This window comes from Pollachius pollachius, assembly GCF_949987615.1.
Source record: "Pollachius pollachius genome assembly, chromosome: 2".
Lineage (NCBI taxonomy): Eukaryota > Metazoa > Chordata > Actinopteri > Gadiformes > Gadidae > Pollachius > Pollachius pollachius.
In genome coordinates, this window is record NC_136935.1 from 21440555 (window position 1) to 21466448 (window position 25894).

General features: G+C 42.9%; 1 protein-coding gene across 2 annotated transcripts in view; it reads right to left on the minus strand.

Annotated features, from left to right (window-relative positions):
• Window positions 1-6570: 6570 nt before the first annotated feature.
• cdh5 (cadherin 5) overlaps window positions 6571-25894 on the minus strand; it is a 36766-nt gene continuing 17442 nt past the window's right edge. For both annotated transcript variants that reach the window (XM_079730678.1, XM_079730679.1), the window contains exons 7-15: window positions 25446-25553; window positions 24737-24879; window positions 19109-19242; window positions 18632-18741; window positions 17946-18042; window positions 15126-15265; window positions 14879-14993; window positions 12876-13008; window positions 6571-11666 (exon numbers count right to left, since the gene is read on the minus strand). In XM_079730678.1, the coding sequence (XP_079586804.1) occupies window positions 11216-11666; window positions 12876-13008; window positions 14879-14993; window positions 15126-15265; window positions 17946-18042; window positions 18632-18741; window positions 19109-19242; window positions 24737-24879; window positions 25446-25553 (1431 nt within the window). In that variant the 3' untranslated portion in view covers window positions 6571-11215. The remainder of the gene's footprint in view (window positions 11667-12875; window positions 13009-14878; window positions 14994-15125; window positions 15266-17945; window positions 18043-18631; window positions 18742-19108; window positions 19243-24736; window positions 24880-25445; window positions 25554-25894) is intronic.

The window sequence follows — 25894 nt, forward strand, 5'->3', positions numbered from 1 at the left end:
GCTTTAAATATAAATAAAAACGAGTGTTTCTCACGTCTCATTAAAAGAGATGGTTTTTCATAATAGCTATCTTACTTGTAAGCTTTGACCTATAGTTTTACAGACTAAATATCTACCGATAAATACCAATTATAAATATATCAAGAACCTCCTCACTCAATACTGGCTATGGCAGACGCTGACCTCATTGTTGCCCGTTAAAGCCGCCGTAGCTCCTCCCAATCAGAGAGAGGGTGCGGTGACACACTGTAGCTTTAAACTATGAAAACAGTCGTTATGACTCACTGAATTCAATGTATTATCTATTCCATTGCAGGCCTACACTCCCTGATAGTTTACAGAACATGATATTTCAAATCTGTGTATGTATATGTATTTTGTCTAATGCATATTATTTTCTAATTAGACGGACAGGCATGCAGGTCGGAAGACAGGCTGCCTACAAACAGGTGGATGGACAGACACAGGCCAGACAGTAATTAGTAGATTGCAATTAATTGTAATACATCATTTAGACTTTCTTCATAAATAAATGATCTCACTACATGAACTATTTCAAATTAGACATTTGTTTAATCATTGGTTTTGTTACAATTTTTGCTGATTTGGAATATTTTGTGTGCATATTCAAACCCATTGAAGGCACGACAGTAACTCTCTGGCGCCCTCTATTTGCCACCGTGCACCTGTCTTTAAAGGAGACATATTATGGTGTTTTCCCAACAAGTAAACATAGTTATTTAAGTTCCAGAAAACATGTTTTTGAAGCTATTGGAAATAGCTTTTAGGAAAAAAAATATCGTCTACCGCTATTCCCCTCTCTTTCAGTCCCTTCAGAATGCGCTGTTTCTGGTGTCTGTAGCGTTGATGCAAATGAGCTGCTGCCCATTGACCAATGAGCTGTCAGACTGAACCACAGCATGGAGGAGAAGGGATTGTTGCCGTTTGCTGACTCCTGGAGCTTTATATCTATATAATATAATATAACATAATCATAATATTATATGCGGGTATTTATATAATATATCTAATATCACGGCCAAAAGCTATGTGCGCCTCGGATGATATTATGAATAATAAAGAATGTGTCTGACGTCTCTGGTACTTCCACAAGTAAAGACTTGTAGTGGGGGATATCTCGGCCATGGTTGAGAAGAATTGGGGGGAAGGAACTTTGGCATTGACTCTCTGAAGTCCATGAACCGCGACATGGAGAAGAAAGGGATTGTACTCCGGGAGCTGAGCTGCCGGACTGCCTCCGAGCTATGGAAAGCCAAGAAGGCCATAATTCGGCCCTAGAATGGCGTGGTAAAAGGGCTAAACCGGCCGGACGCCGGCCGGAATCCGTACGGAAACCGGCCGGTTTAAACGCTCTAAGCCGCGGCTTAGACGCATTTAGCCGCGGAAGAGCCGCGGACGATTAGCCGCTTTTGCATACCTAATAGCCGTGGCTATTAGGTAGTCAAAACAAGCCCCTCCCTCTTTTTTACTTGACCACTACGTTTGAGAAATGCCAGACTAAAGTAATTGCAGCCAAATTGCATTGTCGAGAGCTGCAGTGCCTGCCATGTTACGCCGTAACATAAAGCTGTGTTGACTTTACTAGTTTCTCTGCAGTATTATACACTACAATGTATTAACCACCACTAGCTAGTGGAACATACATTTGTGTCTAGTACAGTGTTATACTTTTATATGTTAGGCTATATATTGAGATGGCAGTGTGCGAAATACCAGTCAATATTCGGGGGTGTCCTCATCCCCAGAATGTTCCGCAACACTGAACTAAATGTTCTCAATATGCAGTAGCCTAGGCCATAACATTACAATATTTAATGGCTGCAAGCCAGCATGATAGCCTACATGACCACACACACACACACACACACACACACACACACACACACACTTAAAACACACTCGTAAAGCAACACTGACATAGGAGCCTGCATTGGATAAAGTTGTTGGGATGCACGATATTTTATAACAGGAAGAGGCAAAGTTGTGCATTATAATGCAAACACGACAATAATTGGCACCATTCTTGCGCACTCAGAAGAACAATGAACTGAATAAATGCCAGGTATATAGCATATCGGAGACGGGCACACAATCAGTGCACTTGCAAATGAGAGCCTGCAGTATGACCGATCTTGTGACATTATTTAACCATCCATCTACAGCTAATACGATCAGACAGATACATCATTGAACACATACACAAAGCCCACAACAAGTCAAACATCACCACGGTAGGTGCGCTCTCTCTCGCACAATCACACAATCACTCCAACTACTCCAACTCCAAGGCTAGGCTGTTTCACTAAGACCACAACCAACCACAACTAACCCTGCAGTAGGCCTACCTATGCACAACAATCAGTTATATACATTGCGTCTTTCTTCTGGTTGGTGCACATGGCTAATTTGCACACTCGCACTGGACTGGCTGGCTCCGCTTGCCAAAAAAATAGAACATAGCCTATTACTATACTATACCTACTATTACCTATACTAGCTCACCATGTCCAGTATTCAGAATTCAAAACATTTATTCACAAATAGGCTATGTTCTATTTTTTTGGCATTGAACGCATACACAAAGCCCACAACAAGCCTGGCATTTATTCAGTTCATTGTTCTTCTGAGTGCGCAAGAATGGTGCCAATTATTGTCGTGTTTGCATTGAAATCCACAACTTTGCCTCTCCCTGTTATAAAATAACGTGCATTTCAACAACTTTAGCCAATGCAGGCTCCTATGTCAGTGTTGATTTACGAGTGTGTTTTAAGTGTGTGTGCACGCGTGCGTGTGTGTGTGTGTGTGTGTGTGTGTGTGTGTGTGTTGTCATTTAGGCTATAGATATAGACTGATTGTCTTGGCTTGCATCCATTAAAATATTGTAATGTTATGGCCTAGGCTACTGCATATTGAGAACATTTAGATCGGTGTTGCGCAACAATCTGACGATGAGGACATCCCCGAATATTGACGGGTATTTCGCACACTGCCATCTCAATATATAGCCTAACATATAAAAATTTAACTCTGTACTAGACACAAATGTATTTTCCACAAGCTAGTGGTGGTCAATACATTGTAGTGTATTATACTGCAGAGAAACTAGTAAAGTCAACACAGTTTTATGTTACGGCGTAACATGGCAGGCACTGCAGCTCTCGACAATGCATTACTTTAGTCTGGCATTTCTCAAACGTAGTGGTCACGTAAAAAAGAGGGAGGGGCTCGTTTTGCATACATGATTTTTTTTTCGTTTTGCATACATGATGCAAAAGCGGCTAATCGTCCGCGGCTCTTCCGCAGCTGAATGCGTCTAAGCCGCGGTTTAGAGCGTTTAAACTGTCCGGTTACCGTACGGATTCCGGCCGGCGTCCGGCCGGTTTAGCCCTTTAACCGCGCCATTCTAGGGCCGGATTATGGCCTTCTTGGCTTTCCATAGGGTGAGCTCGGCGCCAGAGAAAGGGATTGTACTCCCGGAGCTTAGCTGCAGGGCTAGCGCAGAGTTCCCCCCGCCGGAGCGGCTCGTCCACTGGTCCACAAAATCTTAGCGATGCATTAATTGGAGGGGAGTGGGGAAGTGGGAGGTACTATTCAAATGCCCCCTTCCTACGTAGGAGGAAGGGGGCACCGAAACTGACTCGCTCGTTTGGTAGCTGGAGGCAGGCTGCTTCCAGAAATGCGTATCTCACTCAGAAAATCATGTACAGACTTTTTTCAAAGTTGATATGCGTGTGGGAGCACCATATACCCACAACAACACCCCAAATCCCAGGAAAAGTGCTGTTTTCATAATATGCCCCCTTTAAATCATCATTTTAACCCTAACACATTCGAGCATTTTAGCCATTGTAAAATAAAGGTCAGATAGTCGATATCAATGGTTTACCAAGTGCAAATAGACAAAAAAAAATAATTACTGGCTGCAACGCATGTTTTCACCACCGCATGGCGACACAGTTCCACTGAACTGCTATTCATTGGTGTTTCAACCTATTATGCTACTACAGAATAACATTTAATGTCACTTTACGAGTAAAATGTACGCACCGACGAAAAACGTACAGTGCAAAGACGACTTTATTCTAGAGAAAATAAGGCCTATTAATAATAATAATAATAATAATAATCATAACAATCTTTATTTCTACAGCGCTTTTCTAAACAGAAATGCAAAGTGCTTTACATAAATAAGAAAGAAGGCAAAACAACCAAACAAAAATAAATTTCTAAGAACAATTGTTTCACAGTTTTTTTTTTTTTTACCATTATATATATAGATATATATATTTTTTTTTTTTTAAAAAACGTATTAACCTCATTAACCTTATTACATGACATTATTGGAAAAATAAGTACTTCTACTGTCAGTTCAATAGGCCTGTAGAGGCCTACCTCCAACAGATCATGACGGGTCTATATCTTCTCTTTTGTATTCTGTGTGTGTGTGTGTGTGTGTGTGTGTGTGTGTGTGTGTGTGTGTGAGTGTGCGTTTGTTTACGCTTGTGAACATCAGTCCCATAGGTCATGCCCACTGATGTTAAAAAACAGATCCAATGGCAATATAATGATACATATATCTAACTAAAATTAATATATATTCCTTATATGGTTTAACCTATGTATTTTCCATTTAGGCACTTCATTTGCTTTTAACAATAAAGCAACTGAGGACGTTTATGAACAATGTGCATAAAAAAGTGGAAAATACTAAAAAGGCCAAAAAGCTGCAGCAGCTCCTCCTCATACTGAGCAGTTTGGCTCAGGTTCGGCGTTAGTGTTTATCTTCCTGCGTTTGGATTTGTGGATTGCGAGCCTTGTCTGCAATTTTGCTCTGGTGATGGTTGACTGCAGCGCTGTCTAAACTACCAGTTAGTGCTGGGTCGTGCCAGGCCTGTCACGACCGGGTTCTGTGTTGGTCTGAGTTGGATGGAAAATAAATACCAAATCCCGGTGAAAGCAAAACTAACATTTCCCTCTTTAGATGTAAAGTGGTTGTGAACATGGTATTGGTGTGGTCGTCTATGTTTAGGTGGAGGCTATTTCACATGAAAACTTGCTCCAAACAAGATACATATCCCATATGCTGTCCTTGGTCAAAAGCATCTTTTCACAACAAGCTTTGTTTTTTTGCAGTAGATGGACTGATTCCCTCATCCCGTATCTGATAATGAGTGGCAGCCTTTATTATAGTAGCCTCATGAGACCATCAACATATTCAAGTCTGCATCTCTGAATGAAGGTAGTCTGGCCTCTGCCGTGCAGCAGTGGATTTCTGTATAAGAGTGAAGCATTATGTTTTCCACCAACGCCAGCCATCAGCCTGAAGGTTCAGGCCTCTTGTGATCCTTCCTGGGGTTCCAGGATGTAGGAGAGTGAGCTCCACAACTCAATCTCTTACCCCTTCCAGATACTGCAAACATGAGTTTATGTCTGTGTGGATATTTGGCATCAACTATGCCAAACTATGCCTATGCATTAAGTTCAGTAGTGGGCTAATGCTCTGGCACCGGGGAATTCACGGCTGCTCTTGTCTTATCTTGGGGAGGGATCACAAAAGGCCAAAGGCTGAATACTAGACTAACCCTTACAACAGCCGGACATCGTCATACTTTGAAAAGTTTACTGTAACATCTCAAATGAAAGCCTCGACCTCTCAAACGAATTAATTGATCTTTGGTCGTATCTCTCCCCAATGAGCCAAGAAACAAGAAACAAGGCCTGTTCCTAGTCTCCAGCCCAGGCTCTGTGCCGTCTCTCCCCAAAGGTCTGCTGCTACAGAGTGGCTGGAGGAGACACCTGGATCCAGAGACGTGGTGATGATTCACCAAAGGCATCTTGGAGAGTCTGCTCCCACCCGTTCTCCCATTACTAGCCTCTACAAGATGGAACTAGGACGAGACCAAAAGCAGAGATCAATAATGTATGAATCAACAGCAATTAGGCCCAGTTGTAAAAGGTTGAGGTGTGAAATTGTCGCTTTCCTCTCCCAGATCTGTCTGGAGCACTGAGGCACATGTTCCACCCCACAACGAGGGGCTCAGGGACTCGGAGGCTTGGCTCCTTTTTTGCTTTTCTACAGAAGGGGGGCTGATATGTCAACATCTTAATCTGAATATATGTTGTTCAACTTGGCTAGCAGGTAGACAGGTTAAGCAGACAGACGGTGGGCTAGCAGCTAGACAGGTTAAGCAGACAGACGGTCAGCTAGCAGGCAGAGAGGTTAGGCAGAGAGATGGAGGGCTAGCAGGCAGACAGGTTAAGCAGACAGACGGTGGGCAAGCAAGCAGACAGGTTAAACAGACAGACGCTGGGCTAGTAGGCAGACAGGTTAAGCAGACAGACGGTGGGCTAGCAGGCAGAGAGGTTAAGCAGACAGACGGGGACTACCAGGCAGGCCTCCAACATCCTCCATGTCCTTTGTCCAACAAACAGGCCAACAAAGGCACATCTGCTAAACCACCTTTATGGTTTCCTGTAGCGTTTCAAAATAAGGGTCCCTGGAATGCCTTAATAATTTCAATATAGACCAGAAGGAGCCATTATCCAGTTTGGCTATTTTTAATAAAAAATTGGCAGTATGGCAACAACAACAGTGAAATACTATTTGAGAGATAATATTTATTGTACACATACAAATAAATTCTGTTAATAGAAAGTATTTATGCACCATAAAAACAAGATAGAAAACATTGTGTTCACCAATAAAAAGGACAAACAGTATTTTATAACAATAAAGGCACGTGTTGCATTTCTTAAATATGCTTTCATACTGTACATTGGGAATAAAAAAAGATTGGCTTGGTGTTTGGGCTAACTTGGGTGCCGCAGTGAAACCTGTTGGGTGTGTACAAATGATGGTTAATACACAGACACCACACACACAAACATACAGAGAACAGGGAATCATACGTTCTACTGGAAACGCTATTTAAACACCATATTTTTCTCAACTTTCTTGGTTTTAAATGATATTTCTAAATGTTTCATCCTTTTCTTACCTTATTGTTGACAAATATATCAAGATTAATATTTTTTTATGTAAGTCGCTTTGGATTCTGACAAATGTACATATTGTAAGTCGCTTTGGATAAAAGCATCTGCTAAATGCCCTAAATGTAAATTACCAATTCATTATTCAACATTACATCATAATGATTACTTCTTCTACTCACAAACAAAAGTTGAAGCCAGAATCAATTTTCCATGAGGCACATTTTCATCTTGATATGGTGTTTGACAACCAATATCTATCACTCACAAAGTCCTCTTGGTCACATGGAATATATTGATGTATGTATCTGTGTATTTACACACACACACACACACGCACAATAACACACATACACACACACACACATACACCATTTCATCATCTACAGCTAATAGTTGCTTCATGGGTCCGTACTGTATGTCTCGAAGTGACACCACAACACTGGGTAGAATGGGTACATCAATTGGTTCTCTGGTTAATGGTTAATGGTCTGGCAGTGTGCCGAGGGATGATAATTAGATGCACGTCAAGGTCTGGTGAAACCTCAGCTCTCTTCTGTCCTTTGCAGTCGCAGGCGCAAAAGATTGAACCATGGCCTTATTTTGCATTAGGTTGCATCATTTCTGCTCATGCTGCAAGAGGCACCTTAGAAAGCAGGAAAGTAGCTCATCGATTTTTTTTATGTAAGCTGGTTTCTACTGCCATTCTGAAAGCACTGATACCACATTTACTGTATGGGAGATGATACAGGAAGATTACGATATTGAGAGAGGTATATGTTTGTTTCATGCATGAACATGTTTATAATCATATTGCATTTCAAACCATTAGGCAACAAATTATAATTGTAATAACTTAGTAGAGAATACGAGAGATTTCATATATCAAATAACTTCAAAAATGTCAGTGATAATTGTATTTTGCATTAACTGTGAGATCAGCCTTCAGTCGCGATTGTAAATATAATCAAGCCAATGGGTTAAAGAGCTTGAATAAAAACATGGTAAAAAACAATGGAAAACAAAAATCAACTTAACATAATTTAAACAGAGGAAATCTCAGAAAGTCAATACATATATGCAACAATGATGGCACATTTGAATGTTCATGGTACAAAAAGAGATTTTGGGGATTTTTCTTCTCCATTTTTTTTAGATTTCAAAATAGAAGTAAAGTATACACATTTTACACTATAAAAATATTCAAGTATATTTCATTAAGAAAATTGGGATCTAAACATTGGCAACAATGCTCAACCACTCCATATGATCAGAAAAAAAAAAGTTCCATATGATCAGAATACCGTCTCAATGCAGTTCAAAATACACGATGAGGCCGGTATGAAATGGAAAGAGTGATGTCACTATGAGATGATGTCATTGGTCCCATCAAGCCTCCCTCCCTCTGCTGTTGATCCAGGAAAATACCCTTGAGTAGACATTTACAGTTTTTATAACAAAGTTAAACCAATATTAAAATATCATAACTAACCCAAAATCACTTATCAGCAGAAACCAGGATTCCAGAAGCCTTTGACTTGAAAAAAATTAAATAGCGTAAGATTCAAAAGGTTATGATAAATTCCTCTCTTCCAACCAATCACCAAAGGTGCAAGTTTGAATACCAGTTATCTGTATTGCTTGGTGTGATGAAAGAGGTGGAGGCATCCATCCTTAAAATGGCACCCATTATTTTCCGCTGATTCCTGACACCAAGATTTTGTCCAATGTCTCTTAGTTTCGGTAGATGGTAAAATCATTTCAGGTCAATATTGCTAACTCTATCTCCCTCTCTCTCTCTCTCTCTCTCTCCCTCTCTCTCTCTCTCTCTCTCTCTCTTCCTTCCCCCCTCTCTCTCTCTAAATGTTATTTCCCAGGCCAAGTGGAGAGGAAGTGAGCACAATGTGTTGTTTGCTCACAGGAGTGATAACGGAGACAGGAAGAGGTGGGTCCAACCTCCAGATGGACAGGAAGTGGTTTAGGTTGTTTGCTTTAGTTGATTAGAGGGAGGCAGAAGAGAGGGGAGAGACACAGTGTGTGAGACAGGGTGTATGAGGAAGAGAGGGAAAAGAGTAAAAGAGAGAGAGAGAGAGAAAGAGAGAGAGAGAGAGAGAGAGAGAGAGAGAGAGAGAGAGAGAGAGAGAGGGAGGGAGATTGTGTGTTTGTGCATTTGTGTGTGTGTGTTTGTGTGAGGCTGTATGTGCCTGTGTGTTTGTGCACATGTGTGTGTGTGTTAGTGTTGGTGGGTTGTATATGTAGCCAACAGGAGAAAAAAAGATGGTTTCCAGCTATTGTCTCCACCGGTAATCAAACGTCATTCCAGCGTTTAAAAACACAGTCGAGTCCAACAGCAGAACAAAAACAAAAGAAGCTCTAACCACATTTTCCAAACTTTGAACAATGAATGAAAAAAGTGTGCCATACTTTAGGCTCATTTGTTGACAAATCTTTTGACATTTCAGGCCCAGCACAAAAAACCATTGAGGCATGGAATGGTATTAAGAGTATTATGACTATTTTGACTATTTTTTTTATGCCTGCCAAGGTAAAGGAAAGTAAACAAAAGTAAATATGGAAAAGTCAAAGGAACTAAACTAAATGAACCTAAACTCAATCCAACCACATGATTATCATCAGCATTAAGTTTGGTCATTAGTTCTTGGCTCCAGGACTCACTACAGCCCATCGCATGCTGACAGATGTTTCAGCGACAGTAGCAGAAAGGATGCGAGGTTAGGCATATCCACGCCACCTCAGAGCTGTACAGAGCCCTCCCGGACCTCGGGGCAACCACAACATCCCAAAAAGCTGTTTTTTCTCAAGCCGGGCTTCCTGAGTTGTCTGAATGACTTTTCTCATGGGCATGACAGAATTCAACTTTCATCGCTCCCGTCCGTCTGCTTGTCTAGGCAGTGTGTATGAGTGTGCAGTGTGTGCCACACTGCTTCCCTGTCTGTCTGTCCACAAAGCTAAGCCTGTGCTCTGATTGTAGTTCATCTGACATGACAAGAAGACAAATGAAGGCTTTTGGGACAACATGATGTGACAAGACAAAAAGGGATAAGGGAATTTGGGGAGTTTTTCATCGTTGTAAAAATTAATTTCAACGTGATGCGATCAAAATAGCTCAGGTGTCTTTGTTTAACAACCCGCTAGCACAGTACTGTTTCAAACAGAACCCTTCCACTCCACCTCTAACATTCACGAAGAAAAGGTGGAAGTCAGAAACCGAATAACTAAGAACACAAGTAGCAACCAAACCAAACCCGTTTGATTACTGCCAATATTTGCAATTATAATAATACTCAATAATATATTTCCTTACAATATCATAGTTAACCTCATGTTTGGATATGGCACAAGACAGCGTAGCTGTGGATGTGTAGGGTGTATGTGTAGTATCAAACTCCATCAAACCTAGAGGAAGGCAACACTTCTCAGCGGTTGATTTTGTTCTGTGTTTTCTGCTCTCTACAGCAGCTCTACGCACCTGCTGAGGACACAACGGAATCAGAGGAAATGGAGAGCTTGGACTTCAGGGCTCACACCCGATGGCAACCTCCAAGTAGACAATAGATTGTTATGGCCCACGGAAGAGGGGGGAACACCTTACAGAAGGATGGACTGTGATGGACCAAAGTGTGAGTCTTGCTCCAGTTCCTCGATGATATCATACCACTGCAACCTCTTTCCATTTCATCGAGATTTACACAGGTTGGCATTTCATCGAAAGGGGAGGCAAAGATGTTCTAATAGCCTAATCTCTTGTGTATTGCTGATTGGGCTGCGGTGACACTGGTTTATGGTGGCTTTGGGGGGCCTACACACACTAAGAGCATGAGTATCTACAGTGGAAAGAACAAATCCGTCGGCATCAAACTGACTCTCCTTCATTTCTCAGAAGCTGGAACACTATTTATAGTCAGTGATAGCCGATAGCTCTTACCACCTCCTCCCTATGACAAAGGGGAGAGATTAAAGAATAATACCATCAAATATGGCTACTCTGCATCTGTGCAACCAAGCGTAAGACATGCTATGTGTGTGTGGTTTTGTGTGTGTGTGTGTGTGTTTTGAGAGAGATTTTAGTGTTATTGAGTTTCTTTTGAGTGTCTGAGTGTTAATATCTATGTGGTGTGTGTGTGTGTGTGTGTTTTGACATCAAGGTTCATCTGAGGACGAGGGCGGGTATCCTGCACCCCCCTCAGTAGGGGAGGTAGGCCTCAGGCTCGTCCACGCCATACAGCTCAGCCAGGGTCCTGAAGCGCGGCCCCCAGTCGCTGAGGAAGTCGTACTCGGGGCCCCCGGAGCCGGCGGAGGAGCAGGAGCTCTCCAAGGAGCTCAGGCTGCCGGCCAGCGATCCGGGGTCGCCCTCGTAGCCGTAGATGTGCAGTGTGTCATAGGGCACGGCCTCGCGGTCCGCATCCGCCTCGTCCTTCTTGGCCTCGATCATCACAGCCATGTCGCCCTTGCAGGCGGCTGGCGGCTGGGGGGAGGGGAGGAGGTGGGGCGGCAGCAGTGGGTGGTGCTGCTGGTGGAGCTGTCCACAGGGCTGCTTCTGCACCCGGGCGTAAAGGGAGGGGTGGATCCCGTGGTCCGGGTGGAGCAGCAGGGAGCCGTCGTGGCGGGCGGACGTCAGGATGGACACGTCGTAGCTAGAGGAGGACACCGCCTTCAGAGTTCAGCTCAGTAGCAAGTCCCATTAATCACAGTGACACAAGGGGCTTCACAGCTCCACCCTATGACACCCCCCAACCCTCTGAAGGCCAAGAAAAAAACCCCTAATGAGCAGGGAAAAACCTTAGGAAGGATTGCATGAAATGGGATCCCTCCTTCCAGTTAGGAGATCCATGCCTCCATAATGAACAGACATATTGGCAGCATGAGTTGTGAAGGAGAAGTACAGCCCAAAACACCAAGACAACGTTATAAACTATTTAATAGTGATGTACAACGAACTCCAGGTCCTACTTTAGCTTTTTGTGTAGTATTTTCCTTTACTTCCTTGAAACTTGATTTCTGTAGGCATTGCTGCAGTAGTAACAACGTGGTTTAATGGGAAAGTATGTCTTCAAATCACTGTCAATCATCAAGCATAAGTTTCAGGTATCAGTTTAATTCTCCTATGACAAGCACTTCTACGACAATTCCTATGGCGGGAAAGCAGAGGAGGGCGCACACTTTACTGCCGGGCCAGCAGCCTGCTAAATGCAGGATGCATATGGGCTTTGCGGTCTTGGGGCGTGGCCATGTAGCCATGTAACAACAAGGTTTCAGCGTCAACCCCAGAACAGCCGGGCAGCAACTCATTGGATATCCCTTCTTGCGTGTAAGCGTAAACTTGCTAGCCTCATAAATAGCTGCAGAACAAAATGCAATAAAATAACAAAAAAAACTGAAAGCGAGTGATGTAGGTTTGAAATCAAGCACAAATTAACTGTCATTGGGTTTTCTAGAATGCAGAACGGGCTAAGCTAACATTACCGCCGCCTAGGTAGCTCTCCTAGCCAAGTCTTTAATCCCGCGGCCGTTACAATTATCGAAGCCTCTCATACATATAATTATGGTACATTTGATAAATAGCACACTCCGATTGCGGTAAGTCTGACACGACAGCCAGTCGAAAGATTTTAATAACGATAGAGTGTAAAAAACATAGGAGCTTGGTAGGGTTGTACATCACCAATAGACAATGTCAGAGTGTATCAGGCTGTATTTCTGTTATGATGTAAGGCATCATGTCCATGGTGTGCTTGTCACCAGAGGTGCAGAGGGAGGGTAAGGGTCCTAGAGACATTGTCTCATTATGAACACCTGGTTGAGGTAACGTTTCCTACACCATATAGGACAAAAGGCTTTCCTACCCGTTTGTGTCCATCTCCCCTCCGCCCTCCTCGTCGTAGGTGACCAGCTGCTCGTGGATCTCCCCGCTGTGCTTCATACTGGCCAGAGACTCCTTCTGGAAACGCCTCCTCATCACCACCAGGATAACTATGACTAGGACCAATCAGATGATTACATGACCTGTCAGATGAATGCATGACCGATCAGATGAATACATGACCGATCAGATGAATACATGACCGATCGGATGAATACATGCGAGATGGACCGACCTTCCTTCTGCCCTTCATTAGCTCTCCCTCCGTGGTCACCAATTCTTAGGCGTTATTACGGGACTAAAACCCTGTCTCTTTTAGGTCTCTGAATGTTTGTGGACAGACCTTGAAAAGGCCAACGAATACTTCTCCCTTATTGCAACCCCATAAATGTTCAAGCCCCGCTGGGGGCTTGAACCGGCAACCCCTGGGTTGGAAGCGAACACTGTAACTGCTACACTTGGATCATGAGTGACTTTGAACAATAATGGTTATGAACTGACATCAACATTGAAATTAATTTGACTTCATCGTCGCCTTGGGCATGTGCCACATTTCCACTCAGCAAGACATACCACCACTCACTATTTAAGTCCCCCAGATCAAGATCGCCAACGTGACGAGATGTCTGTGCTTAATTCAAATGTTGATGCGGCTTCAACAGAGAGCGATGGAGAGAATGGTGAATCGTGGGAACAAGGAAAGAATGAAGTAGGGAGAGAAAGCGATGCATTGGGGAGCTTTGAAGATATTTGATTAGACCCCAAGTCCTCTGGCCCAACCTGCCTCTCTGCGTCTCAGCGGGCCACAGGCATTAGCCATGCCTTTAGTTTAGGGGTGGCCCAGCTCATTTAAATCTGCATGGGAAAGCAGCAGATTAATCTTTTACAGCGCAGGCTTTCTGCTTTAAAAAGCTCTGGTGATAACAGACTAAGAAGAGGGAAGAGGGCAACGTTCTGTCTTTCCCAAACCGGACTTGGTGAGAATGAGTGAATGAAGACGGAGAGAAACAGCTGTGGCTGATAATGAACATGTTTAATAGTTAATTTGCTCTGCAGTGGGAAAAGGGGTGATGGGGGGGTTGTTTGATAAAGAGAATATGCGACAAGAGAGAGGGGGGTGCTAGGCAGAGGATGTTAGAGCCAGAGGGCCGGAGCAGCATAGAGTAAACCCCTAAATGAATAGTTAATAGGTGCAGTGTCTTGGGTTTAATAAGAAAGACTGCAACTTAAGAGCAGATAAACTCTCCTCATAAAAATTTAACTTCTTTGGCTCGTTCTCACACAATGCTTGTCTAATGCTACTTTCTCTCAACTTCTTTCTCACTCTTAGGTAGTTTTGATTCCTTCTCCTGTGCCCTGTGTCTTTATGACTGATTTTGTAACAGATTTTAGGTTATCATTTCTCTTAACCGACCAGTCCAGGTAGTGTCTGATTACCAGGATTAGAAACATGTCAGTACTATACCTTGCGAGAAATATCAGATTTTCCTTTCCTGCCCTCCAAATTTCCAAAATTCCCAGATTGCTGAGTAGCTTGTCTGCAGTTACACGAAGCATCTCCTCAATTTAAGCAAAGATGCGAAGCAGAAGCTTTCAAAGAGAATACTGCGCTCACAATCAAAGGCATCATTTACTCATCCTCCTTTCTGCATTATTCATTCAAACCAACAATACTGGGAGAAAAGCTGGAAGGGCAGAAGCGTGGTTCTGTTTGTTTCTTTGAGCGCGTATGAGTGTATTTCTCAGGGCAGAAGTTTTAGATCCATCATTCATGCAATGCTTTCACATCATTACGATGGAATTCTTCATTTATAAATATATAAACTCAAAATAAAATGTTCTGTACCCAGGGCTGTTAAACAGTCGCATCACAACTGGGTCTTCTGGCAGCTGAAGCTGAAGGCTTTGTGTTTGATCCCAGACGGGCCCTCTGGGCGGGACCAATAACACTAACCTGCTCCTTAGTTCTAGTCTTTATCAACTCACCCAGGATGGTGAGGATGCAGACCAGAATGGCAATGAGAGCATTGATGCTGACTCCCATCTGCAGAGCAGCAGCTTTACACTGGGTGTGTATCCTCCGGGAATCACAGCGGCACACCTGAGGCAACAATCAACAAATCAACAAAATGATCAATCAATCAATCAATCAATCAATTAATCAAAATATGATGCATTTGTAACGTTATCCTTTTTTTTTTCTAACCCCCCCCCAACACACACACACACACACCTTGATGGGCACGTGCATAACGCTGCTCCTCGGCGGTCGCCCTCCGTCGTCCACGCGGACCCCCAGGGTGTAGTCTCTGGGGTCGTCCAGGCGGAAGGTGCCCTGTCTCACCAGGATCACCGCGGTGTTGTCTGAGGTGTCTGCAACGTCCACAACAACATCAACATCACTCCCGTGTCGCTGCTGTTCATCAAGTGCTGTAGAACCAGAATGAAGGCCAGCCTCTCCGTTCTTCAGAGAGGCTGTAGGTCGGTAGTACAATTTTCTGTAACAATATCTGTTTCTGGTTCACTGTGCGCATGCATCAATAGTTGCAGGCGTCATGAGACAATATCGATTTAAGTCTGCTCCCGGCCGTTTTCGATCTATCAATCCCTGATTGGTTCAGGAAATCCATCTTGCATGTCAAGCAAAAGCACACACGCAACGTTATGGTGGCTCCATCCCCGGAGAGTGAGCAGAGAGAACAGGGGCCTTCTTTTGGCTTGTTATTCTCCAAATTGTTCCCACTTATTATTTTATGCTCTCTCTTAAACCTAGCATAGCTTTAACTGTCACAATGATTTGAGGTTCCCAAGATCTTTGGAATCTTTGGGAATTTTGCAATTTGCTCATTTTTGCATGTGAAACAATAGTGTAACTATAAATGAAGAAACACAGGGAAACCCAATGAAGAAATGTGCGCCTTTGTTACTGAATCCACTCCTGAACTGGCGTAAACCACAGTATTCACAGCTATGTATCTCTTCTATTGTAATTATTAGCGGCACGGCAGAGCATGGAGCAGCACAGAATAGAATGGAATAGAAAGGAATAGAATGGAATATAACTGAATGGACGAGAATAGAATAGAAAATAATATAAAAGCTAATTGAAGTGTACAGCAAAGAGCCACCCAGACCAGAACATAAGAAGGGCTACTTGTGGAAGTAGGACTGGGCCCCCCCTTGGCCCCAGAGAGGAGGTCCCTGGATTGGTAAGGACACAATGGAATCATTACTCAAATCTCTGCTGAACATAGCTTCCTAGGGGAAGACCTTTTCATACACAATGTCAAGAGGAACGAGGAAGAAGAACAACACAATAGCAGGAAGCTCGGGCAGCGCAAAACATAACGCTGGTGGGTGAACAGCCTGCTCTAAACAGTCCAGCAAGGAGAGTCTTAATAGAAGAAGCAGTACGTCTTATGTTGTTAAGAACAATCATCTGTGTACTGGTTAGACTGTGGAAAAACTGTGATGTTTTAGTGGAAGGACCTTGAAGACATAGCAGTACTCTACAGCTCTGATGTGTTAAAGGTCATCCTATTTCTTATTCTCTGCCAGATTTCACGCAGTGTCTCGTGAAACACGGGACTTCAGTGGCTATGCCAAACAACATCTGTTAAATATTAATGTGTAAGAGCTTTTCCTAGTTCACCACTCAATTAGTCCAGGGGTTGTGTTCCATGTGGATATTCTCTCGCTCTCTCTTTCACTGCCATTATGTTTGGTTCAAACCGCTGTCTCTTTACCATGCCTCTGTGTTTCCTTGCCTCCATTTGTGTGTGTTCAGTGTAAATGAGTCTGGACTGGTCTCGCACGCCACAAATCAGTGTTTAAATAAGTCAAGGGAAATAATATAGCATGGCAAGTCAACACCACGTGTGTGTGTGTGTGTGTGTGTGTGTGTGTGTGTGTGTGTGTGTGTGTGTGTGTGTTTGTGTGTGTGTATGTGTGTGTGTGTGTGTGTGGAGGGGGGTGTGTTTGTATGTAAGTGTGTGTATATGGGGGTGTGTGTATTTGTTTTTGTATGTGTGTTGCTGGATGTGTGTGCGTTTGTGTGTGTGTGTGTGTGTGTGTGTGAGGGTGCGTGTGTGTGTGTTTTTTTTCGATCCATATTCATTATACAAGCCCACCTGTTTTAAGGAGCATGTCTGATGAATAGTTCATAACGCGTCCAGCTCCTTCCCCCCACAGTCTGTTGTGTTGGTGTCTCCACACTGACACAGCATGTGCAGATTCATGAGTACACACCCAGCGAGGTGTCCACTAGTAGACTAGAGGAAGACAGGGGTTTGTGACATAATGCCAGCACTTAGTCCAACTCACCCTCTCCCTCACCATACCCCCACACTCCCTCTCCACCCCTCCCTCTCTGCTCTGTCTTTCCTTTTCTTTCCTCTTTCCCTAATCTCCTTTTCACCCTTTCAACCTTTCTCCTGCTCCTCATTTCCTCTCCTTGCTGCTTCCTCAACCCCTGCCGTCTTTTCCTATCCTCTTGTCTCCTTTTGCCTTCTCCCCTCCCCCAATCAGGCAATTGATCTTCTCTCCTTCTGTTTTTCCATCCTTTCTGTATAATCTACTATCCCCCCCTCCCCTCTCTCCAGAACGGTCGGTCGGTCAATCGATTAGACTGAACATGGATCGATCAACATGAAGATCATTCTTCATCACACGTCTTCTCAGATCAATGTAAATCAATACTTCTTCTCAGATCAAAGCTTATAATTCAGTTTTTTGGATCAATGCTTACTAATTCTGCTTCTCAGATCAATGTAAATTAATATTTTCTCTTGACTGCCTGCAAGACAATCTGAGCAGATTTCAGACATCGCTTTGGGTTCTGGTAACTTCGGCATTTGCCATTATTAATAACACTTTATTGACTGTATGATTAATTGAATAATTGCAAAAGTAATCACCATATTATCTAGAGCGATCTCTAAAAGATGGTCTCAGCTGCTGTTCATTCCATTGATATAAAGAAAGAATGTTACAAGATGAACAAGCCAAAGGAGGCCAGAAGGAAAGAGGGCTCTGCATGGCGAGAGGTACGTACTCTTTGTGATGGTGAAGTTGTCACTGGGATTGACCAGAGAGTAGCGGAAATAGGCAACCTGCTCATCCCTGTCAGTGGCACTTAACCTCCCGATTACCTGAGAGAGACAAGAAACAGGAGCCAGGAAACAGGAGACAGAGACAGAGACAGAGACAGGAGACAGAAGACAGGAGACAAGAAACAGGAGACAGCAGACAGGAGACAGGACACAGAGATAGAGACAGGAGACAAGAGACAGGAGACAGGATACAGAGATAGAGACAGAGACAGGAGACAGGAGCCAGGAGACAGGAGACAGAGACAGAGACAGGAGACAGAAGACAGGAGACAATAAACAGGAGACAGAAGACAGGAGACAGGAGACAGGAGACAAAACACAGGATACCGGAGACAGGAGACAGGTTTGCTCAGTGCATCCGTCATGAATCAAGAATCGTCAATCAATAAATCAACCATTCAACGAATCAACAAATTCACAAATTACCAATCAGGCGATAAATAAATGTATTAAGCATTTTATAATGTAACAATGAAACAATTCAATAATTAACCATTTAACAAATTAAACAATGAGCAAATACAAATCTTACAACACCAATTACACATTAGGAAATAACACAATTAAGCAAACAGTCACTAAGTCATCCAATCCCATCAGTATAACTGACGTGTGTTTAGGGTCCTACCGTTCCCTCCATGTCGTTCTCACAAACAAAGATATCGTCCCAGACCAGCTCCGGAGCGTTGTCGTTCAAATCCTGAACAGAGATGTTGACTCTGACCAAGGAGTGCAGCCCTAGAGAGAGAGAAGGCAGCTCTATCAGACAGACCACGAGGGGGGTCCCTCACCTGAACCCCCTTTACATCCATTAACATCGGGGGGGGGGGGCCCTCACCTGAACCCCCTTTACATCCATTAACACCAGGGGGGGTCCCTCACCTGAACCCCCTTTGTGAAACAGCGTGTGTGTGTGTGTGTGTGCGTGTGTGTGTGTGTGTGTGTGTGTGCAGTGTGTGTGTGTGCAGTGTGTGTGCAGTGTGTGTGTGTGTGTGTGTCTGTGTGTGTGCATTGTGTGTGTGTGTGCATTGTGTGTGTGTGTGTGTGTGTGTGTGTGTGTGTGTGTGTGTGTGTGTGTGTGTATGTGTGTGTGTGTAGGGCTTACCACTTGGCTCTTCCTGAGCTCTGACTTGGAAGATGTGTGTCGTCCTCAGCTCTCGGTCCAGCTTCCTCAGAGTGAACAGCTGGCCGGTCGAAGGGTTCACACCGATAGGACACTCCTGGTCCTCCACAGAGTACCTGAACAGGAGGAGCAGAGCAGGAGGAGGGAAGAGAGAGAGAGGAACAGAGAGCGGGAGGGAGAGAGAGTGGGAGGAACAAAGCGAGAGGAATTTAAGAGAGCCTTTCATTTGTTGGTCGGACAACTAGATCAAGAAGAGTTAAACTAATGATAGAAAATGCTATGTTGAGGATGGGAGAAAAAATGACTTACAGTTTTTTTCAATTGATTGAACACATTTTGTAAAACTTGGCTCATTGTGTCAAAATTCAACACACAAGCAAATAAGACACAACACTTAGAAATATGTCACATCTATGTCCAATTGAAACTCTTAAATCGAAACCTAATAATCCTTTGTCAAAATGTCCCTCTGATGACAAAATGATACACACTTGTATCATATGAATACACTTTCAGATCAGCAGCAACACACCAGTCTACTTTATATAAAACACTGCAGTCTTTCATATTCATTATTTTTATTCAGTTCTACAGAAGGCACGTTTTCACAACAACCAAAAAATCAAATACAATACTGTACATTGCAGTACGGTACTTTACAGTGCAGTAAATTCAGTTGAAGCAAAAATACAGTTTTTGCCAATTGCTTGAACACTATAGACACATGCTTAGACCAAAGTAGCACAACTTTAAGTTTTTGTTACTATACCTTGAATACATGTAACCATACCTTAAACAAAAGCGCTGCTTTGCACTTTAGTTGCAATTGTGCAACAGACTTGCGCCTTTCTGCAACACACTTGCTCCTGCACATTAAACACTATTTCATACATAAGACACTTAATTCAAAAATGAAATCTCGTTGTACCATTAGGAAAACACATCTATTCAAAATACAAAACACATTAGTTAATTGAACATACTTAAATACACACCTGAAAACACTTCCTCACAAAACTGAACACCTATCAGCCAGCTACAAAAAGGCCATAGGGCAATTGTGTATGTCCCGGGGCAGCGCAGGGGAAATATATCATTGTGTGCCTCCATAAGCCTTTGAGGGTAACTGCACCATCATGCAAAAATAGGTCCCGACAGTACCCAACATATCATCACATTTCTAGCGTTTAGAAATGGTGAGTATACGATTTCAAATTGTTTATGGTTGGTGTACCAGTTCCAGACCAAAATAGCCCGATGGAAACAAACATTATCCCAGACAACAACAAACCTGGGCTGCTCTGATCTGTCCTGTTCAGCTGCATCATGAAGTGCATCTAGAAAATGTGATGATATGTTGGGTATTGTAGGGACCTATTTTTGCATGATGGTGCAGTTACCCTCAAAGGCTAATGGTGGCACACAATGATATATTTCCCCCGCGCTGCCCCGTGATGTGCATAATTGCCCTTTGGCCTTTTTGTAGCTGGCTGGTAGGTGTTCAGTTTTGTAAGAAAGTGTTTTCAGGTGTGTATCTAAGTATTTTCAATTACCCAATGTGTTTTGTATTTTGAATAGATGTGTTTTCCCAATGGTACACTGAGATTTCATTTTTGTCTGTAAGTGTCTTAGGTATGAAATAGTGTGTAGTGGGGTGCTGCTATATTTAAAAATGTATTTCAAGGGAAACCAATGTTATTTGGTGATTTTCCATCATTCAAATACCTTTGTGCTGTATTGAAATGCTCCCCCAGAGTTCTCCTATTAATTATTTACAGGCCACCCACATACTCTGCAAATTCTTTCGATGACTTCACAGAATTATTGTCTAACATCTCCACAGACTTTGACTGTCTAGTTATAACTGGTGACTTCAATTTTCATACTGATGATTTGAATGACAAGTGTGCATAATAACTTTTTACCATTTTGGACACATTTGAACTGTCTCAACATTTGAAAGAGGCTACTCATTGTAAGGGGCACACTCTAGACCTGGTTATCACAAAGGGCCTCAATGTTTCTCATCTCTCCGTGACTGATCCTTCCTTGTCTGACCACTTTTGTGTTTTCTTTAATATATATTTTATTCCCGACATACAGACAAAATCAAATACTGTCAAAAAACGGTATAGCAATGAAGATTCTAATGTACTTTTTAAAAAGGCTATCTCCTTGCTACCACCTCTCAACCTTTGTTCTGCTGATGATCTTGTAGAAAACTTAATTTTGAAAATTTTGAGATTTAAGTAAAATCATTGAGAAAGTTGTCCTCCAGCAATTTAATCACATCCTGGCATTAACTGGTTGCTATGACACCTTCCAATCAGGATTTTGACCCCTGCACAGCACCGAGACGGCCCCTATTAAAGTGGTAAATGACATCCGTCTTAACACAGACTCTGGCAAAACCTCAATACTAATGCTACTAGACCTCAGTGCTGCATTCAACACAGTAGGCCATACAATACTTTTGGACGGGTTAGAAAGCTGGGTGGGGCTTTCAGGCACAGTCTTAAATTGGTTCAGGTCCTACCTACAAAATAGGAACTACTTTGTTTCCATTGGCGACTTTGTATCAAAATCAACCAACGTGACATGTTGATTCCCACAAGGTTCGATCTTAGGACCCTCTTTATTCAACATCAACATGCTCCCACTAGGGCAAATCATGTAAAATAACAACATTGCTATGCTAAAGACACGCATATCTATGTATCGCTATCACCAAATGTCTATCGGCCCATAGATCTGCTGTGCCAGTGCATTGACCAAGTGAAAGACTGGATGTGCCAAAATTTCCTTCAACTAAATCAGAAAAACTGAGAAAATTATATTTGGTGCTAAAACGGAAAGGCTTAAAGTAACCCAACACCTTCACTCTCTGTCCCTGAAAACCTCAATCAAAGCCAGAAATCTAGGGGTTATCATGGATTTAGATTTACATTTCGACAGACACATCATATCAGTAACAAAATCTGCATATTATCACCTTAAAAATGTAGCAAGACTTAGAGGGCTCATGTCCACCGAAGACTTACAAAAACTTGTACATGCCTTTATCACTAGTAAGCTTGATTACTGCAATAGTCTCCTTACAGGTCTCCCAAAACAATCTCCAAGGAAGCTTCAGCTTGTTCAGAATGCTGCTGCTAGAGTTCTAACAAAGACCAAAAAATTTGAACATATTACACCAATTCTTAAATCGTTACATTGACTTCCTGTAGGTCAGAGAATTGATTTTAAAATCATTTTGCTAACCTATAAATCCCTACATGGTTTAGGCCCAAAATATTTAACTGATATGCTTCCACTACATAAGCCTTCTAGACCACTAAGATCTTCTGAGACCTATCTGTTAATTATCCCCAGAGTAAACACGAAACATGGGAAAGCAGGATTTAGTAACGATGCAACAAATAGCTGGAATAAACTTCCTGAGGATTTAAGACTTGCCCCAACTCTGACCACCTTTAAAACAAGACTGAAGACTTTTATGTTTGCTTTAGCTTTCTGCTAAATCTTAAATACATTGAACTTTCTAAAAAGCTTTTTTAACTTTGCCTTTATTTTCTATTTTTAGAAAGATACATGATCTGATACGAGAGAGAAAGGATAAGGGTTTGAGACCCAAGTTCTGTCTGGGTTGAGTCCTAGAATCTGGGTTGGAGTCCCAGAGAAAGGACCAAGTTCCTTTAGATTGGGTTGGAGTCCCAGATAAAGGACCAAGTTCCTTTAGGTCGGGTTGGAGTCGCAGAGAAAGGCCTGAGTTCTGTCTGGTTTAGAGTCCCGACGTCTGTCTGGGTTGGAGTCCCAGAATAAAGCCTTTGGTTCGTGGTTAGAGTCCCGACGTGTGTCTGGGTTAGAGTCCTAGAATCTGGGTTAGAGTCCTAGAATAAAAATTGACTAGAATCCGGGTTGGAGTCCCAGAGAAAGGACCAAGTTCCTTTAGGTCGGGTTGGAGTCCCGACGTGGGTGCCAAATTCCTTTAGGTCGGGTTGGAGTCCCGACGTGGGTACCATAGAGACTGTTGATCTGATCTTAAATACATTACACTTTCTAAAATGCTGATCTATTTTACTCATTTCTTTGCATATGTTTTCTTTTACTTATTTATTATTTTATTTTATTGTATGACAATGTTTATATGTGAAGCACTTTGCGTCTGCCTTGTGTATGAAAAGTGCTATATAAATAAAGTTGCCTTGCCTTGCCTAGTGTGCAGGAATAAGTGTGTTGCAGAAAAGGGCAAGTGTATTGCACAATTGCAACTAAAGTGCAAAGCAGCGCTTTTGTTTAAGGCATGGTTACATGTGTTTAAGGTATAGTAAAAACAACTTCAAGTTGTGTTACTTTGGTCTAAGCATGTGTCTATAGTGTTCAGGCAATTGGCAAAAACTGTAATGTAGATGATAGTGCTGTCAGTTTAACGCATTATTAACGGTGTTAACGCAAACCAATTTTAACGGTGTTAATTATTTTTATCGCGCAATTAACGCTCTTTTAGCTTAGCAAACATTGTCGTTTTTTCACCTGCTGTCTAGCAACAACTAGTCACTTTAGAAAAACTACAACACCATACCGGATCTAGCTACACCGGAAAAACAACAACAAGCACGCCGCACAATATTGTTGGGGCAAGCAAGGATACGGAGCGGGTGAAAAACTCCTTAAAAGTGTGTGTGTGTTTGTGTGTCACTCTGTTCGAGCCTGCACGAGACTTCAATGTTGTCATTAGCTGTTGCGTCTTTCTGACCAATCGCAGTTCAAGGCCCCCCTGTGCTGTACCACTTCGGGAGGGGCCGCTCAGTTACTCCCCTCTAGACAAAATCGACTTGGTTGTGACGTTGACAGTTTGTGTTGCAACTGTTGAGTGAGTGAGAGGTTGCGGGCGCACAGCTCAGGCAGCCGGACGGCACTACAAGGAACTTTTATGAACGCAATATTGTTATCCCGCAGTAATCAGCCCAACAGCCCCGAAACGTTAATGGCCGTCCGGGAATACTCCCGACTCTCCCGATTACCACTCCGCCACCGTGTGTGTGTGTTTGTGTGTGTGTGTGTGTGTGTGTGCGTGTGTGTGTGTGTGTGTGTGTGTGTGTGTGTGTGTGTGTGTGTAGGCGTTATTCGATAGCCTGGTAATGTGTATAGGCCTACGTATGGTAGGAATATTCATACTGGTTTAAATAATCAATGTTATAGTATTTCCCATCTTTGCTGAGTAAGAGTTTTGTTCGAAAGTTCAGTGATTGAAACAAATAAAAGGCTGCGCTATTGAAGTTTTACGGTAGGCCTACCACTGTCATGCACCTACCCAATGTCAAGTGGACCGGGTTGAATTCACTTCGGGTCTCTCTTCTTATATCCATCTTACCAAATATATTTTATCACTGTCCTTCTCAACACTCTCTGATCTCACTAAAAGGATAGCAGCACGAAATCAAGGGATATTTAGAATAGAAAAAAATGTGTGATTAATCGCGAGTTAACTATGACATTAATGCGATTAATCGCGATTAAATATTTTAATCGATTGACAGCACTAATAGATGAGTAATGGAACATAAAGGTAGCTAAATGGATCTGACAGGAGGACGGGCTGAGACATACCGCATGGCCTTATTGGCTTGGTCGGGGTCTGTGGCACTGACGGTGCCGATGGTGGTTACCATGGTTTCCTCCATCACACTGAATGCATAGCTGGGTTTTGAGAAGACGGGCGGTTCATCCACATCCAGCACCCTGATGTTCACCTGCCACACAACAAGTCAACACAAACACGGTTGGCCTGGGAGCGGCTGAATTTAGAGTTGGGATTCATGTTTGCTTTCAATGTCTGTGTGTTTCATTTGGGTTATGACCTAGGCATGGTACCAATTGCCTTTCTTTCACCATATTAAACAGATGTTTAGAAACCATGTTGTATATCTTACCTTTAACAAATTTTGTTAAAGAGACAAATAAAGGAAAAAACGACTATGATGAGGTCTGTAGTTAGAGAGTTGTGGTAGCATGCCAAGGCTAGTGGGATGTCCTATTCTTACAGCTCCTAGGAAAATATCCCGCAAATGAACTGGTACAATGACCAGTGAGTTAAATGTTGTTTGATCTGGTCCCTACGCAGGGGACTTGGACGACCTCAGTGCCATACAATGAGGCCCTGGCTGTGATGGAATGGATGGAGGCAAATATGAATCGCAGTAGAAATCAAGACTTTACCTGGATTTAGAAGGTTTGGCAAGCATCCGCCATTGTTTGTGGGGGATGTGTGTGTGCGTTTGTGCCTGTGTGCTGTGTGTGTGTGGTGTTAGGAGTTTACCCTGGCCTTGGTGACGGAGTCGTCCTTGTTGTCAGCGGGGAACTGCAGGCTGTTCTCGTGCACATTCACCATGAAGCTGTAACTGCTCTTGGTCTCGTAGTCTAAGGCCTGGTGTGTGTGTATGTGTGTGTGTGTGTGTGTGTGTGTTTGTGTGTGTGTGTGTGTGTGTGTTAGTGGAAAATATGAAACAGAAAGCAACCTATCAACATTTGATCAGCAATGAATCAGACTTAGAGTGTAAAATGTTTAGGGACACCTCGATCACAAAAAGCTATTACCTAATTGAGTGCTGACTATGTATGATGGACAGGTATACCTCTGAGCGCTATAAAGCTACAGTTATTTTTAACTGAGCTTGCAGGGTAGCAGGTAGCAGCATGCTTCCGTGCATGCACATGCACATGTGTTTTGAGTTCCGTTAAAGAGGGGTGGAGGTGGATGTGGCGTCC